General features: G+C 44.8%; 1 protein-coding gene and 1 pseudogene across 2 annotated transcripts in view; one reads left to right on the forward strand and one right to left on the reverse strand.

Annotated features, from left to right (window-relative positions):
• Positions 1 to 6,817: 6,817 nt before the first annotated feature.
• Positions 6,818 to 8,042, reverse strand: LOC147960189 (F-box protein At3g56470-like; annotated as a pseudogene).
• A 5,691-nt stretch (positions 8,043 to 13,733) lies between these two features.
• LOC125522975 (uncharacterized) overlaps positions 13,734 to 18,197 on the forward strand; it is a 48,489-nt gene continuing 44,025 nt past the window's right edge. For both annotated transcript variants that reach the window (XM_087531498.1, XM_087531499.1), the window contains exons 1-3: positions 13,734 to 14,421; positions 16,158 to 16,216; positions 16,704 to 16,754. In XM_087531498.1, the coding sequence (XP_087387624.1) occupies positions 16,163 to 16,216; positions 16,704 to 16,754 (105 nt within the window). In that variant the 5' untranslated portion in view covers positions 13,734 to 14,421; positions 16,158 to 16,162. The remainder of the gene's footprint in view (positions 14,422 to 16,157; positions 16,217 to 16,703; positions 16,755 to 18,197) is intronic.

Here is an 18,197-nt window from a genome sequence, read left to right on the forward strand (position 1 = left end):
AAGTTTGAATTGAAAATTTTGTACTGCTCCCTTTGGTAAATTTAAGAACTATCTTGCTAAAGTTTTATTATGGTGCCGAAGAGTTAACATGTAGCCAATGTACAGAAAATGCATGTTCGATGCTCCAAAGATACCAAAGAGGAAACCGTCAATCAAGAGACAACAAGTGTTGTACTACATGTTGATCAATAAAAATTCAGAATGAATCTATAGCCGCATTGCATTGGCACAAGTAATCCTTGATACCAAACACGAGCAAATAATGGAGTTTTGACTTCAGCTTATTATGCTGGAGATGACTTATTTTCTGTTTTTACTGTTGTCGTTCACCAAGGTCTTTGAACAACCACTTTACTGAGGTCAATGGTAGAAGACTCATATGAATTTGTATTACTTCTTAGGTAAAATATATTATTTAGAGATACTTGTGCCATTTATATCTTTTCAAATATTTTGCATGTCTTAAATAGATGAGGGCAACAACACGTGCTTCTATGTTCTTGAGCGGGTGTGTAGACCTTCTTTTCTAACTGCTCACACCGGGTCATTTTCACCTCCAGATAGAAATTGTGCTACATACTTGGATACACACATACGCATGCAAATTGTACTTCATTTTTTTCAACCAACAAATCAGAAGCAGTAAAACTTCCCATCAATTTCGGACAATAGATACAAACCCATGTGACTTTTATAATAATCATATTTCAACCCTGCATAATGGTACTAATCATGTACTACATTCTTACTGTATCTATATTTGTACACAATTAGATCATGTCATCAAACGCGAACAGGGCGCGGCAATGCGCGTCATCATGGTCTAGTGAAATCACTAGTTAAGGGATACCCTTTGTAAAGGTCGTCATCACCTTCTCTAATGGTGACAAGTGGTGTATTGTATGCGTGACACTTGTCATGACCTCGAAGTTCTGCAGGTTTTTTTTTCATAGATTCGCTTTTTAAAAACATTTTATCTCTTCAACCGTGCATCCAAATCATAAACCATTTTCATCGTTTGGTTCTTGAGTCATGATATTCAAAACTAGATATCATGTTAATAGATTTGGATGAACTTAAAAAACTGAAAACTGAAATTTTTAAAGAAAACGTAAATAGATAATAAACCAGAACACAAAAATAGAAACAGGGAAACCAAAAAATACGAAAATCAAATTGTTGGGGAACGCAGTAATTTAAAAAATTTCCTACGCACACGCAAGATCATGGTGATGCATAGCAACGAGAGAGGAGAGTTTCGTCTACGTACCCTCGTAGACCATAAGCGGAAGCGTTATGACAACACAGTTGATGTAGTCATACGTCTTCACAATCGACCGATTCTAGTACCGAAAGTATGGCACCTCCGCGATCTGTACACGTTCAGCTCGGTGACGTCCCACGAACTCACGATCCAGCAGAGTGTCGAGGGAGAGCTTCGTCAGCACGACGACGTGATGACGGTGATGATAATGCTACCGGAATAGGGCTTTGCCTAAACACCGATACGATATGACCGAGGTGGATTATGGTGGAGGGGGGCACCGCACACGGCTGAAAGCAATCAACTTGTGTGTTCTAGGGTGCCCCCTGCCCCCGTATATAAAGAATCAAGGGGGGAGGCCAGCCGGCCCTAGTGGCGCGCCAAGGGAGGAGGAATCCTCCTCCTAGTAGGAGTAGGATTCCTCCTTTCCTAGTCCTACTAGGAGGAGAAGGGGAAGGAAGGAAAGGGAGAGGAAGAGGAGAAGGAAAGGGGGGCCCTCCCTAGTCCAATTCGGACTCCCTATAGGGAGGGGGCGCGGCTGCCCCTTGTGGCCTGCCTCCTCTCTTCCCTATGGCCCATGAAGGCTCAACTTTCCCCGAAGGGGTTCCGGTAACCCTCCGGCACTCCGGTTTTCTCCGAAATCACCCGGAACACTTCCGGTGTCCGAATATAGCCGTCCAATATACCAATTTTTATGTCTCGACCATTTCGAGACTCCTTGTCATGTTCGTGATCAAATCCGGGACTCCGAACTACCTTCGGTATATCAAAACACATAAACTCATAATACCGATCGTCACCAAACATTAAGCGTGCGGACCCTACGTGTTCGAGAACTATGCAGACATGACCGAGACACGTCTCCGGTCAATAACCAATAGTGGAACCTGGATGTTCATATTGGCTCCCACATACTCTATGAAGATCTTTATCGGTCAAACCGCATAACGATATACGTTGTTCCCATTGTCATCGGTATGTTACTTGCCCGAGATTCGATCGTCGGTATCTCAATACCTAGTTCAATCTCGTTACCGGCAAGTCTCTTTACTCGTTATGTAATGCATCATCCCGCAACCAACTCATTAGTTACAATGCTTGCAAGGCTTAGAGTGATGTGCATTACCGAGAGGGCCCAAAGATACCTCTTCGATACACGAAGTGACAAATCCTAATCTCGATCTATGCCAACTCAACAAACACCATCGGAGACACCTGTAGAGCATCTTTATAATCACCCAGTTACGTTGTGACGTTTGATAGCACACAAGGTGTTCCTCCGGCATTCGGGAGTTGCATAATCTCATAGTCAGAGGAACATATAAGTTATGAAGAAAGCAGTAGCAATAAAACTGAATGATCATTATGCTAAGCTAACGGATGGGTCTTGTCCATCACATCATTCTCTAATGATGTGATCCCGTTCATCAAATGACAACACATGTCCACGGCTAGGAAACTTAACCATCTTTGATTAACGAGCTAGTCAAGTAGAGGCATACTAGGGACACTCTGTTTGTCTATGTATTCACACATGTAATAAGTTTCCGGTTAATACAATTCTAGCATGAATAATAAACATTTATCATGATATAAGGAAATATAAATAACAACTTTATTATTGCCTCTAGGGCATATTTCCTTCACAAATAAAATAACAAAACCAGAAAAGCACGGTTGTGCTTTTCAGAAAAAAATGGAGGAGCTTTTCACTTTTTGGGAAGCACATATGTGATTCACGCAGAAGCATGGTTATGCTTCATCGTGAAGCACACATATGTTTTTCACTTTTTGAGAAGCACAGATGTGCTTCCCGAAAAGCACATCTCTACTTTTCACTTTTTGATAAACATATATGTGCTTTTCACATTTCGGAAAGCACATATGTGCTTCACACCGAAGCACTGTTATGATTTTCCCTGAAGCACACATGTGCTCGCGCAAATATGCTTTCCAAAAAACACGATTGTTCTTGACTCTTAAGCACAGTTGTGCTTTTTCACACGATTTGTTTCATGCAAAGAAAAATAACATGAAAACCTAGAAAGTGCCAAGAAATATCCAAAAACCCTAAAAACGAAACACGAGTGAGAAAAATGTATTCACAAGGATGCGCCAACGTGCGACACATGGTTGCATGGGTGCACCATCTCACGAGTTGGAGCATTCCAAAAGCATACATTAGGTTCCCCACAAAAGGGTACCCGCTAAATAGTGGCCCCATTTTTCTTGGGTTCATGCAACCATGTTTGACTTGTGTGCAGGGGGTGAAGCCAATGGGCCTACCATGATGCACAATCATCAAGAGCTAAAATCCTTACTATACTGCCTATCATCTTTGTGAGCCCTAGTGCTTCATCCATGGCCATGTTGTGTCTATTATGGTAATCGCCAGGCCCGGTCCTAGGGGGGTGCAACCTGTGCGGGCGCACAGGGCCCCTAGGTTTTTGGGGCCTCAAAATTGTTATGCAGTTTGATTAGGCTTAATAGCAATAGATGGGCCTCTTGGTGCCCCTAGGTTTTTGGGGCCTCAAAATTGTTATGCAGTTCTATTAGGCTTAATAGCGATAGATGGGCCTCTTGGTGTGCTGCTGATTGCTCCCTCTGATGACCGTTGCCCTGGGCCTCCTGGCGCGCCTACGCGTACGCGTATAGTAGCCTAGCGATCAAGAGGAAAAACAAATTAGCGATCGAGACCCAGACATAGAAGCGTCTCTTCTCCCTTGTCCCTTCGGCCCTTCCCTTCATTTCTTCATGCGGCGGCTAGGTCTTCGTTTCTTCGTCCGGCGGGCCAATGATTAGATCAGATCTATAAAAAGGAGGAGGGCAGGAGCAAAAGGCAGCCGACAGGAAGGCAGGGAAGGTTCACACCATCTCCAATTTCTCAAGTCTCACTGTGCGGCAAATTTAACAAATTTGACCTGTGGACGAAATCAAATCACAGAATGAACTGCCCGTGAAACTATTTCACGCGGCTGACCTTTTTGTGTGACGCCCGACACGAAGGCGCCACACTACATTATGCAACGCCTCACAGATAGGCACTACACGCCTGGCCAGCGTTGCACCCCAGACTGCCTAAAAATTGTTAAGTCATTGTGCAGAGCCTAAGAGCTAGACGCTGCACTGTATAGTGTGGCGCCTAGCTCTCAGGCGCTGCACTAGTGGTTGCACTACAAAATGAAGCAACCACTAGTGCAACGCCTAGAAGCTAGGCGCTACACTGTATAGTGTGGCGCCTATCTCTCAGGCGCTGCACACTGACTTAGTAATTTTCGGATCACACGGGTGCGATGCTGGCCAGGCATGTAGCGCCTATCTGTGAGGCGTTGCACAGTGTAGTGTGGCGCCTTTGTGTCGGGCGTCACATAAAAAGGTCAGCTGCGTGAAATGGTTTCATGGGCAATTCATTCTGTGATTTGATTTCGTCCATAGGTCAAATTTGTCAATTTTGCCTCGCTGTGTCGACCGTCGGTGATCCCATGAGCCCTTGTCCCTTCAGCTTTACATTATATTATAGTTATATTTATATAGTTTTTCTAGTGAGGTAGGGCCCATTTTAGAGTTTTGCACCGGGTCATGGATTTTGCCGGCCCGACCCTGATAATCGCAAGAAAGCCCGCCTGGCAACTTTTCTTTTTCATGTATTATTTGAAATCAGTAATTAGAGGGTATCTCTTGTAAAGGCCATTTCCACCTCCTCTCGTTAATTGGTGCACTGCATATATGGTATTTGTCGTAACCTGGGAGTTTTATACTTTTCTTTCATTCATTTTTTCAAAATGTTTTTTCTCGTGAACCATGTGTTCAAATCACAAACTATTCATTGTTGTGTTTCTTACATCAAGCCTTCAAAACTAGATCACATGTTTAACATAACGTTGGATGAACTTTTTTCGAAAATAACCAGGAAAAAGACATAAAAAGGAACACCGGAAAAATAAAAAAATGGAAAATAATCCAAAAACCGAGAAAATCAGGAATAAAAAAAGTGGAAGAGAAACAAAAACCCAAAAGAACGAAAGAACGAAAGCACATCTATGCTTTTCACTTTTTTTTGAAGAATACATGTACTTTTTCACTGTTCGAAAAGCACAGATGGGTTTCACGTGGAGTTGTGCTTCACCATGAAGCATATATGTGTTTTTCATTTCCAAGAAGCGTAAATATGCTTCATGCGAAATCATAGCTTTGCTTTTAACTTTTCGAGAAGCACAAATGTGCTTCACGCCGAAGCACAATTGTGCTTTTCTGTGAAGCACAACTATGCTCTATTATGCTGTGTGCTTCACTCGAGGAAAATATGGTACATTTTTTTATGAAATCTTAAAAAACCAAGTAAAAGCCAACCTGCCAAAAAATATGTGCGACACGTGGCGACGATAGGACGCATCACAAGGCCCCGCATGCACCCGCTAAATTCCCTTTGCAAGGGTCTACCCACTAACTAGTCCATCCCGATATCTTTAGGTGCATCCATGTAGGCCTACGGCTTATGAGATGGCACCAAAAATATGGCTTGGTTAGATCATCTATATAATTGGACTAGGCGAATCCTGACACCTTGACGAGGCCGGACACATCCACGTACAGTGACCAGTCATCCCCTCAAAAATCCGCCTCCATGATCATCTCCCTCAAACCAAATTGTCAAATCCATACTTCTCATGCAACATTAAACTTACACACATGGTTGAACATACACTGCCATCGGACTATCAAAAATTGACAATCTTCTCTTAACTACAAATGAAATGACAATGGAAGAAGTTCATCCACGCCCACCCTTGCCCTTGCCCTTGCTCTTGCCCTTGTCCTTGTCGTCTTCGTTGCGGAAGTACCGATCAAAGACTTAAAATGGATCGGGGCGGATCTGCTCAATCTCAGAGTTATCTGACCCGTTCCGGTCCTCCTCCTTCTCTCCGGAAGCAGTCTGGCCATTGCACAAACCGCCCAACTTTGCTCCAAAGCGAGGGCGCGCGCCGTCCTCCTTTGCTGCCTCTCGATGAGGCGGGTACAAAGCGCTTCCTCATTGTTGTCCAAGGCAGCGTGCGACTCCGTTCCGCGTCCTCGGCCTCTAGGGTTGCCACTGCTTGTAGCAGCCTGTTCCTCGCATGGCGGGCACACCGCTCGTCCTGGGAAGTTGGGCCATGATGCATGTCGGCGTTGACCTCAGACTCGGAGCCCGACATCGTGGGGACGAGATGGCATCAAAGGGTTGCGCCGCTTGCCGCGGCCATGTGCCTCAAGCTCTGACGGATCCAAGCGACTTTTGCACGAACGCTACGGATTTGCGCCGGAGCGACTCCGACTGCGGAACTGAGATTTCTTCCCGGGACAAGCGGAGAGCCAGCATTCCTTAGCTGGACCCGGTAGGGGTTAGGGTTGACTCGCTGATCCGACTGCATGCGGTCCACTATGTGTGGTCGGGGTTGACCATAGTGGACCGGATCCAACATGACAGACATGTCCGAACGTCCCTCACACATACTGTATTACGTATCAGCGAGTTAACTTCTTCCAACTTCAAGCAAAAACCATCCATCTCATCTTTCAACAATTCGGAATGTACCAGAGTTCAGAGGGCCAAAATCCTCCATAGTCCAGTCCAAAGCTGAGGAAAACATACTCAAACACCTGATTTTCCAAGTCGTAAATCCCCACACCTCTCCAGCCCGGAAGACCAAAATTGTCATGGTGTATCAGCCGAGGTGTGGTGAAGTAGACACAGTTAGGTCTGAGCTCCGGAAATTCCCTGACAGGCACACAAGCCGAATGATTAAGCCCGACAAACACCGCGTGATCCCGCAAGGCCGTTGAAGAGCACAAGCTGACCAGTCTGCGTTCTCCAACATCGACCTCAAGCACCTCCACCTTGATTTTTCCGGGACGACGGACGTGTTCAAGAGTCCGAATCTGCAAGAGGCCGGCGCAGGGCGTAGACACCAGAAACCTGGTATGGATCCTCCTATATCTCTTGACGCCATTGATGATCACCTCTTTGCTCGGTTCTTGTGGACGGCAGAGATGCCATGCCTCGAGCACCCCATGCACTGTCACCGTGTAGAATTTCCCGTCGTGGTAGACGCAATCGGCGTACCGGTCGTCGCTCCTGTCAGCCGGAGCCGCGGCGAGTCGCCAGCGGCCCTCTCTGGCTCTTGTGAAGGAAACCCAGTCGGCGTCGTAGTGAATGGCCACGGCGGTGCAGTCACCACCGCGAGACGGATCGCATGACAAGACCACCTTCTGGTAGAACCATGTGCCAAGGCCTTGTGCCCCGGGCTGGTTAGGCACATATTCATGGCGTCTCTTTTCCATAACGATAGCCCACAATGCTTCCATTGCTGTCATAGACCCCCTTGACGCACTCCAGATCGGGGATGGGCGGGAGAGGGATCATGTCGAAACTGAAGGGGTGGTAGAGCACGAGGCTGGAGAGTTCATCGGACGCAACGAGCCATCCATGCGAGGCTCCGCACCACTCGAGGTGGCGCTGCCCGGCTGGCAAGCTAACCTTGTGGGTCTCGTGGGTGCTGAGGAGGCTCCGGAACTCGCTGCTCTGGCACTTGCCCGGTTTCGAGCTAATGAGCCATGGCGTGCGGCCGCGAGGGACGCCGGCGGCCGCTGCGGCTGAGCGCCATGAAGTGCAGATGGCTGCGGCAGCGAGTGCTTCGGGAAGCTCAAGGAGTTGCAAGATGCGGCCAAGGAGATCGCCTGGGAGGTCCGTCCAGCCGCCGCTCCAGCCACCCCTACTGCTACTTGCACAATGATCTGCCATTGTAAAAAGTTAGCTTCTGCGGAATATATTATTACTAGTACCATGCCCGTGCGTTGCCACAGACTCTGCAAATATTTTACAAGAGTTATATAAAAACAATGCATGTTAAATTTCACATGTCATACAATATAACATAGACATCGCATAAGATACATAGTGGGAGGAACCCAGCCTCCTCAGACTTTAGCGCTTCCTGGTCGTTGGATCTGGTTCTTGATACATTTTGGACCGTCGGATCAAGCCCCCGGTTGATCCCATTTGTCGGATCAAAACTGAGCACTGTAGATCGAAACAGTGTTAAAACTGGGCTACCAACGCATGTTATTCCGGTGCCCCGCCAAGGGCATTATTGGAATTTCATCAACAGGTATAAAAAGCACGACGCGCCTCTCCTATCCCAAATCTAGCCGCCGCATCGCCCCGTTCCAGTTCTCCCGCCCGCCGCTCGCGGTGCTCCTTGCCACGCCGCGTGCCGCTCGCCGTGCTCCTCGCCCTTCCTGTCTCGCCGCCCCTCCCTCCTTCTCCTCCATCGCCAGGAGAGGCCGCCGCTCGCCGTGCTCCTTGCTACGCCGCCGCCGCTCGCCGTGCTCCCCGTCCTTCCTGTCTCGCCACCCCTCCCTCCATCTCCTCCATCGCCAGGAGAGGCTCGGCCTCGCTCGGGCCGCTGCTCCCCGGTCGAGTTCGTGTGCCTGCATCATCAGGAGGAGCGGAGGTTGCGGCTCGCGTATCTGCTCCTCCATGGACTGCAGCACAGATGGGGGAAGACGTACAACCCATTCTCTGTGTCCCTGGCGTCATCGCTACCGCCTCTTCTCCACTTCCTCTGGTGCTCATCGCAGGGTTTTTTCTTGAACAGATTGTAAACCCTATATGTCCTGTTTGTTGTCTTGAAGATGGGTTGGTTGATGCAATATGTGTATCTTGGAACTCAAGCTGCAAACCTTCAGATGGGTGTGGTAATGAACTTTTCCTTTCCTTAGCATTTCATTTTCCTCTTGTTTTTAGTTATTTCCAGTAGCGCTTTGCCTTATCTAATTGTTTGAGCACGCTTAAAGCATTTATCGTGTGATATTAGGCCACATTTGAAGAAAAACATAGGCACTATTTTGACTTCCATCGGAGAAGTGGCTAATTGCCTTTATAGGAGGTCAGTAGAAAGTAATCAATTACTATATTATTAAAACAATAACATAAGTGTTCTTCATCATGGTGGTTCGGTTGAACTGTTCTGATGGCAGTTTCCTTGGGTCAATTGAAGGTAACCTGAGTTTTTCTAACCCGTTTTTGTGTCTTGTATTGATATTTTCCTTGTGTGACCCCACCAAAAGATATCTCGATGCAACTATTTTCTAATCTAAACACGGATGACTTTTAGCAGGCTCTTAGTTTTCATGCACTTAGCAGGAATGCTACTTTGTTACTTGGTTTGATAAAATAACTACATCGAAGATATATAGATTTCTTGTCTTACTCAATGTGTTCTATAATGATGAAAGCCTCTTCTATTTCCAGGCTCCTGAGCTCCTTTATAGGTCTATATATTGCTGTGAAGCTTGTGGTTGGCATGCTTTTTCAAGGTCTGATATCCTATAATCTTAGCATGCAACCATTTTTGGAGGGACTCAAGTTTGAACTGACCAATTTCTTCTAGCATTCAATTCTTGTGAGGGTGGAGTTGGAGAAGGTGGGGCATCAGACAAGAGCCAGTTGCAGCATCCACGACCTCCTTGTCCATGGCCAATCGTGCAAGATTGACCAGGTTGCGGGGTTTGGTCAGCAGTGGTTGTAGCACACTGAAGTGGAGGAGCAGTGTTGTCGTCGACCATGGATTCAAGGTAGTTTCTGATTTCTTCTCCTGTTGTGGTGGTCCTGCAGGTTACTGTTTACATGATGCGTTGGTCATAGTTGGTGTCGTACTTGTGTGTTTGCTAATGCCTCTGCTACAACATGAGATGTGTTAATGTAGTGTTTATTAAGGTTTGGTCAGCATGCTGAATAAGTCCAATATCAATATGTTTATGATCATGAGAGTTATGTAAGGATAGGGAGAGACACTGAGGCAAAAGGCACATGTACATGCTCCTTATTACTTATCAGAAACATTTTCCTAGGAATGCTGGCCAGTGCAGCCTCTTGTCGCCAAGGTCATTGTTGAGCCAACTTATTTGTTTCATAGGCTTGTTGTCCTACACTGCATGTTTCTGCTTATCTACTCGCCCATTGCATAGAAATATATGTTTCTCTCCAAGCTCTATGATGCTTGGTTTTTTTAGTGTGTACTTTCCTTGCATAGTTCTGAGCGTCAGGTCTAATGTGTAGCCAAACTGTACATCTTTGAGATCTTGGTTCTAAATTGTCATTTCAGAGAAATGATATCTTTTCATTTATAATTGTTGTTTTAAGAAATGTTATTAGGGTCGTTGGTTCCATTGAAATATAGATCCTATTGGGCAATTCAAATCTTAGCGAGTATGACATTTCACTTTTAGGAACGATTGCTCTCAGCTTCTTCCAAGTTGAATTTGACTAAAATGTGAGTGTCATGTTTCTTAAATGATCACCAGAATTTTCTTTCCTTGCAATGCCAACTGTTGCTGGTTTTCATTCTTCTTGGTTCTTTCTAAATTTGTTCTAAAGGTAGTAAATTGTTTTCTTATTGTTGCATGTTGGTCAGGCCGGCCCTCCACCTCTCTTGTCATCTAGGTACCTATGGTGCTCACAGTGGTCACCCGGATCATGGTGGGGATAGTCTGTGGCCAGGCCACAAAATCGATGTCGGCGACCCGGCGTATCCACTACAGCCTGAGGTATTTCCTTACCTTGCGTCCCCAAGCCCAACGCCTATCCTCACGTGCAATAGCTAAAATTCATGTGCGTCTCTACTTCAAATGAAAGGATCCATGCTATAGAAATAAACTGCTTTAATTCATGTTCCTTAGATGTATATGCAGCAACAGAACCATAGAGTAGTACTTGCTTAGAGAGCTAGACCAGTGCTATATAAAAGGTGATTTACAAAGATCTCTGTCCTGAAAGCTTTAATGGTATTTTGTATGGTTTGAAGTACAATTTCGAATTAGGCACCTGAATTTGCCTCAGTTTAGAGTACACTTCTCCTAGATCTTAGGTGAACAATCTTGAAGAATAGTGTTTGATTCTTGAAAAATCATATGAATTTAATTATGGTTTGAAGAAACATATGAATTTCTTTATGGTTTGAAGAAACATATGAATTTCTTAGATAATCATGGTTCTGATTTTTTACTCTCACCTCACAAACAAGACAACTAATCATACTAACAGTTCATGTGATGATCCGTTAATCATCACATAGCAGAAATCAATGGTTCCTATTGTGCTTTGTATTTCTATTATGTCATTGTACTTCTTAGTTTGGCTATGAAGACCTCAGCTATACTTCATTGTACTTCCTATCTGAGGATCCAAAGGTAGCTAAATCATGGGAATGTAAAATTGCATATTTATCTATATGTGTGTGGATTATTAATTTATTATACTTCATTGTGATTTAGAAAGTGTAATTTCAGTGACATGCGGTTGTAATTAGTTAACCAAATAACCCCCAGACGTTGTTAATCTGAAGGCAAATTACACAGTCCTCTCTTAATACTACCGTTGCATCGTATGAGATAAGTTACTCCAGTTGTACATAGGTATCCATCCTTTTCCTGCTCAAGTATCAAGTGGATCATATGTTGCCCTAACCTACATCATCTTTTCTTGCAGGTAGTTTCTTCGTTTAGCTGCATACTTATTTGGATCTCTCAGTTGTTAAGTGCAATCTTTTCTACTTATTCTCTACAGGCACAGTGTTACTGGTTTGTTTTCAATCTCAACATGCCATCTATCTGAATTTTGTATAGCTTGCATAGTGGCTAAGTTCATGAGCTAATTCTAATATTATCTATAGAGATTCCATATTATCATTAGGATGATGAAGCCTGTCAAGTATTGTCCACTACTAATTGCATTAGCTTCGCCTCAGAACTTGGAAAGAGAAAGTAGAGTTATCAATAATGATCAGTTATAAAGTACCGTAGATATTGATGTTTCTAGAGCATCGTTTCCAATTGTCTGTTATCTCATTGTGTTTATGAGCAGATACAACATCTCCTGTAACACTTATTCTTACACTTGCTGGTATGAATTACCTGGCTATATTTATAGAATCTATGTCTTTATGTTTTGTACTATTTGATGCAAATCAGTTTTCCTCGGCAAACATTGTGCCTAGCTTTTGGTACAAATTTTGCCCTTATGATCTGTAGTGAAATTGCGGTTATCCTGGGCAACAACATAGTTCGCTTTTGGTACATATTTAATCTGTATGCTCTATACTAAAATCAGTTATCTTGGGCAGAAACTATACCTTGCTCTTGATAGATCTTTGTAGTGTTTGTGATATATATTGAACACATTTATTCTAAGCGGTTATTCTAATTTCTTTTGGTTAAATGATTTGTTATGTTGAGGGTTTAGACGCTGGGGTCACTATGCTGAGCCAGGCAACGCGCGCCAAGGCGCGCTTCCAATCTAGTAATTAATTAATAATTGAAGTCCACTTCACTTGCGATGCCCACGAACTTGGTTTTCTTGGGGGCAGACATGATGGATACGATGACTGTAATATCTCTAGGGGTATAAACATAGATTGTTGACATGATACAAAAATGAGCCAAATTAGTGAAATACAAAAGGTAATATGACAAAGGAAAGATCGATAATAATATTGAAAAATACCTTGTGCGATAACATTTAAATTGGCATTTTTTGGGTTTGTTATGAGATATCATTGTTTCCGCATCATTATGTTGTAAAAAAACTCGTGAATTTTCGGCCCCTTTCAACGACGTCACTTCGGAACCCTTGTCGATGGATTCTTTTTGTGCATCTCCAAAATCCATATATATGTCTCCTATATTTGAGAAAAATATATATAAAAAATACACACTTTGTATTATCATGTTTAACATACATACAAAGAATGATTAGCTACATGCACCTCCTCTCGTGGTGTTTCAGTCCGGTTTGTCATCGTTACATCAGTGCGTATGTCGGAATCCGTCACTTTCTATCTCTCATGAAATATAAACGCTATTTATACTGCATCATATAAACATATATAATGTATAATAATAATAAAAGTGAAACTAATACAACTGTTTTATTTTGTAAAAAAGAACAGCTTTTTCATATTATTAAAAAAGATGTTGCATTTCTCTCGTGGAAAGCAACCAACAATAATGTTCATATATAAATAAGTACTCATCTAAAATTTCCTAAATCATTTTAAATTATTTATATAGGCTATGGAAAATTGTCCAACGAAAGATAAAAACATGCAAGCAAACCAACATAAACCAAGTATATTTGGTTTCTTCTCTCAATATTTTTTGTGTTACTCTCAATATATCTAAAAAGTATATAAAATATTTATTTGTATGAACCATGTTTAATATATATACATTATTTATTTTTTTGAGGTATATATACTTTATTTATCTATCTATTTTCGTAGAGCAAACGTTGCCGATCCAAAGCCCAAATTAGCTATCCAGCACGGCCCAACCAGCACCCAATCTAAGCCTAAAAATTAGGAATTCCAAAAAAAAGTTTATTTCGTTCGGCACCGAACGGAACGCAACCTTATCTCCCCCAGTACTCTCTCCTCTCCTCTCCACTCACTCAACCTCTCTCGCCCCTCTCCCGGTCTCCCCTCCCCCGCCGCATCCGCTGCGCGTGACCACAAGCTCCTGCCGCAACCGCGCGACTCTGCCCGCCGACCACCGCATCCGCCGCATGCATTGGCGGTTGCCGCACGACGAAGGTCACGGCTGGTCCCGCGATGGCCTCGGCTAGAGGAGGACGATAGGTCCATAGCGACGGACGCTCAAGTAAGAGGAGCGGCCCAATGGCGGCGGCCTCGAGCACGGGGATAAGTGCAGGCTGGGGATGCAGGAGAGGTGCAGCGCGGGGTTTGGAGCTCCCACGAGCTGGGTGCGGCGCATCTGACGGCGACAGACACAGGGACGCGTTGATACGGGTGTGGGTGCTCAATTCGGTCCCGTTCTGGCCGGATCCGCGGCGGTGCTCATCTCCGGCGAGGTGGCCTGTGACACGCGGGACGACGGCGGCGCAAGACCACAGGAGGGGCTCATCTCATGGGACAGGGGCGCGAGGTCTTGTTGGCTTCAGTTGCCGGTGGCTTGACGCAGGGGTGGCCGGGGTCCGGCGCCATGGAGGCTCTTCGAGGACGAGGAAGCAGACAGCGACGACAACTTTGAGGCCGGCGGGGGCGCCGTCTCCGCGTTCGATGGTCGGGGTCCAACGCGGCCGCCGTTGGCTCCATCCCCTACAGGTAATTCCCCCTGAATTTTACCCCTTGAAATTGCCATGATTATCCCACGGAGAGGCACAACCTTTTTCTTTTTGAGATTCAGGGTAGTAAAGCTACTCTACTGAAACCACAAATTCAGAGATCATACGCGGGTGAGGCAGTCTGGTATGTCAGCAATCCTCTCCCGGTCTTCCGAATTCCTGGCCAACGCTCCAAGCCCATCAGCAAGGGCATTGCACAATCTCCCCACACTGCTGATACTATGATCCGAGAAGTTTGTCTGTGCTTGCTTGATGTCTCTTAGCAGTCCATAGCAGGGGGAGAGGGACTGCTTCCTTGTCATCAGTTCCTTAATCCGAATTTGGCAGTCAAGTTCCAAAATCACGGGGCTCCTGTAGATCCTCGAGAGTGCGTGCAACCAAATAAGGGTTGCTTTTGCTTCGGCCTCCTCAACACTACGGCTAGGTGACGTATTCTGACTGATAGAAATAACAACATGCCCTCTGTTGTCCCTTGCGACAGCACCTGCAGAATATTCACCCGTTTCCTCCAAGTACGAGGCTACAGAATTTACTTTGATTGATCCCAAGGCCGGCCCTGTCCAATGCAAGTGTTGCGTGGTGGGGCAGCGTGGCTGCTGTCGTAGTCGCATCGGTAGGAATGCTCGTGGGCGAAGAGGGCGCGTTGGCGATTGCCGGAGAGAGGGGAGCGGTGCTGGGTCTTGAGAGAGACAAGAGACGTGGGCGGCGGAGGCGGTGGTGTGGGGATCGATTTGAGCGAGCGAGAGAGGAGGGAGACACGCGAGTGCGTAGGCCTCTCTGGTGTAGCGATTTTTTGTTTCTGTGATTGCGGGGTGCGGATAGCATGTTGTCTATTTCCTTTTTAACGAAGGCATTTGGGGGTGGGGGATTGTTTTTAGTTCGATGGAGGGGTTGGGTATCAGATGTTTGGGTAAGTATTGATTCTGTCCAGATATGTCGGGAGAGAACAGATGCAACAGTTTTTCTATATTAGTGAATGAAACCAGTTAAGCATTGGACAATGCATACCCTTGTTCTGAAACATTGCTACATGCATTTTTCACTCCTCTGAGATCACTTCCTCTAAAAACAAACAGAGTACTATAGGAACCCTGATAAGGTTGTTTTAGATTCAATTTAAATCACACCCTGAAAGCTGGCATGGCATTTGACTATATGGGCATTAATCTCCAGCAAAATACAATGCTCCTGTAATAGAAGGCTTTAACTCAAGATTAATGTAAACAAGAATGCAAGCCGAGTTCACCTAAACAACGACTAAAATAATACTCCCGCTGTCCCAAAATAAGTGTCTCAAGCTTAGTACAACTTTGTACTAAAGTTAGTACAAAGTTGAGACACTTATTTTGTGACGAGGGGAGTAGAATACAATAAATCAGAACTTCCTATTGGGTTTTAGGCAATCAAGTTCAGGTGTAAACGACAACCACATGCATGCAGTAACTAAAGCAAGATCATCATGTGCCTATTCACTGTCAGTCTGAGGTGAGGAAAATGGAACAATGTAGGCATAACTGATAATGCCGTTTTTAAATTGATCACCTGGCCTTCTTTTTAGGCATAAAATAGATGGGCTTGTCAATGTGAAATGCACATATGTGAAATCTAGACATTTGCTCTGTCTTTTGTTGTTCTGATGCATGCAAATCTGTTCAGAAGCATATATATTATGCTTTGCTTTGCTGACATTCTATTTTGAACAACGGTTTGCTACAGTTATCATGCGGATAAGAGAACCAAAAACTACCACATTGATATCTGCTTCAGGAAAAATGGTAAGGCCAAGTTCATGTACATCTGATGCAGAATATGTTCTTTTGTAGTTTGATTATCTAATGATGTTGGAGCTGATACTGTACGCGCTATGAGTAGATATTCATGTTGTAGTCAGCTGAGTGTTGAAATTCAATGCAGATCCCCCATGGACACTAAGTGTTTGGGGTTCACTACATATTTTTCTTATTATCTACATGTCAGAATTAAATCTTTTTAATCAGTAGAAAGTCCCTCTATTCAGCCATTGAAAAGTTAAGCAAAGATTTGTCGAGATTGGATTGATACTATACTTCAATTAAAATTCCTTGGGTATTAGTTGATTCCATTCACCTTAATGGAAACCTGCAAAAATGTTTTGATTCAGTGGCCTTTGTTAACATTTTACAGGAAAGTGAATTTGATAGTTATACCAGAGAGTTATTGTCTTAGTGGTCTTATCCTCCTAATTACATACTGATGCAAAGTATACCGTTGCTGTGTTATCAGGTTTGCACTGGAGCAAAAAGTGAACAGCAATGTGAACTCGCAGCTAGAAAGGTATTGCCTAGCTTTATTTCCTTTCATACATATCAGAGGTGAAAGGTTCAGAAATTGTAAATGTTTTCTACTTTCATTATGCTCTTATATCCAGAAGCTTGCCTTTCCTGCAAAATTCATGTTGGGGAACGTAGTAATTTCAAAAATTTCCTACGCACACGCAAGATCATGGTGATGCATAGCAACGAGAGGGGAGAGTATGATCTACGTAACCTTGTAGACCGACAGCGGAAGCGTTTAGCACAACGCGGTTGATGTAGTCGTATGTCTTCACGGCCCGACCGATCAAGCACCGAAACTACGACACCTCTGAGTTCTAGCACACGTTCAGCTCGATGGCGATCCCCGGACTACGATCCAGCAAAGTGTCGGGGAAGAATTCCGTCAGCACGACGGCGTGGTGACGATCTTGATGTTCTACCGTCGCAGGGCTTCGCCTAAGCACCGCTACAATATTATCGAGGATTATGGTGGAAGGGGGCACCGCACACGGTTAAGAAAACGATCACGTGGATCAACTTCTGTGTCTATGGGGTGCCCCCTGCCCTCGTATATAAAGGAGCAAGGGGGAGGAGGCCGGCCCTAGGAGGGGCGTGTAACACCCTCGATGCGACTATATCTCCCACGTGTTGAGGCACGACTTAGAGGTATAATCGCATTGAAGGCATATGTCGCAAGTTAGGCAATCTTCACAACATCCCATGTAATATAGATAATAAAAGGGGAGATAACATAGTTGGCTTACACTCGCCACGTCAATCAAGTACATAAATAACATTACATCATCCAAACGCTCATGGCCCGACTACGACGCCAAAATAAAAGAACAACCCAACATGCGACACGGTCCCGATCACCCCCAACTGGGCACCACTACTGATCATCAGGAAAGGAAACATAGTATCGTTGAGAGTCCTCGTCGAACTCCCACTTGAGCTCAAGCGCGTCACCTGGAGCGGAATCGTCAGGTCCTGCATCTGGTTTAATAGTAATCTGTGAGCCACAGGGACTCAGCAATCTCGCACCCTCGCGATCAAGACTATTTAAGCTTAAAAGGAAAGCAAGGTAAATATGTGGAGCTGCAGCAAGCGACTAGCATGAATGGTGGCTATCCTGTTCGCAAAAGTGAGCGAGAAGAGAAGGCAAAGCGTGAACGCATAACTAGAGGGCAATCCTGCGGCAAGCATTACTCCAACACCGTGTCCACTTTCCGGACTCCGCCGAGAAGGGGCCATCACGGTAACTCACACCGTTGATTCATTTTAATTAAGTTAAGGTTCAAGTTATCTACAACCGGACATCAACAAATTCCCATCAGCCCATAACCGCGGGCACGGCTTTCGAAAGTTCAAATCCCTGCAGGGGAGTCGCAACTTAGCCCATGACAAGCTCTCATGGCCAACGAAGGAATATACCTCCTCCCGAGACGTTCCGATCAGACTC

Source organism: Triticum urartu, chromosome 7A (assembly GCF_056163025.1).
Source record: "Triticum urartu cultivar PI428250 chromosome 7A, HENAU_Tu73, whole genome shotgun sequence".
In the NCBI taxonomy this organism is placed as follows: Eukaryota; Viridiplantae; Streptophyta; class Magnoliopsida; order Poales; family Poaceae; genus Triticum; species Triticum urartu.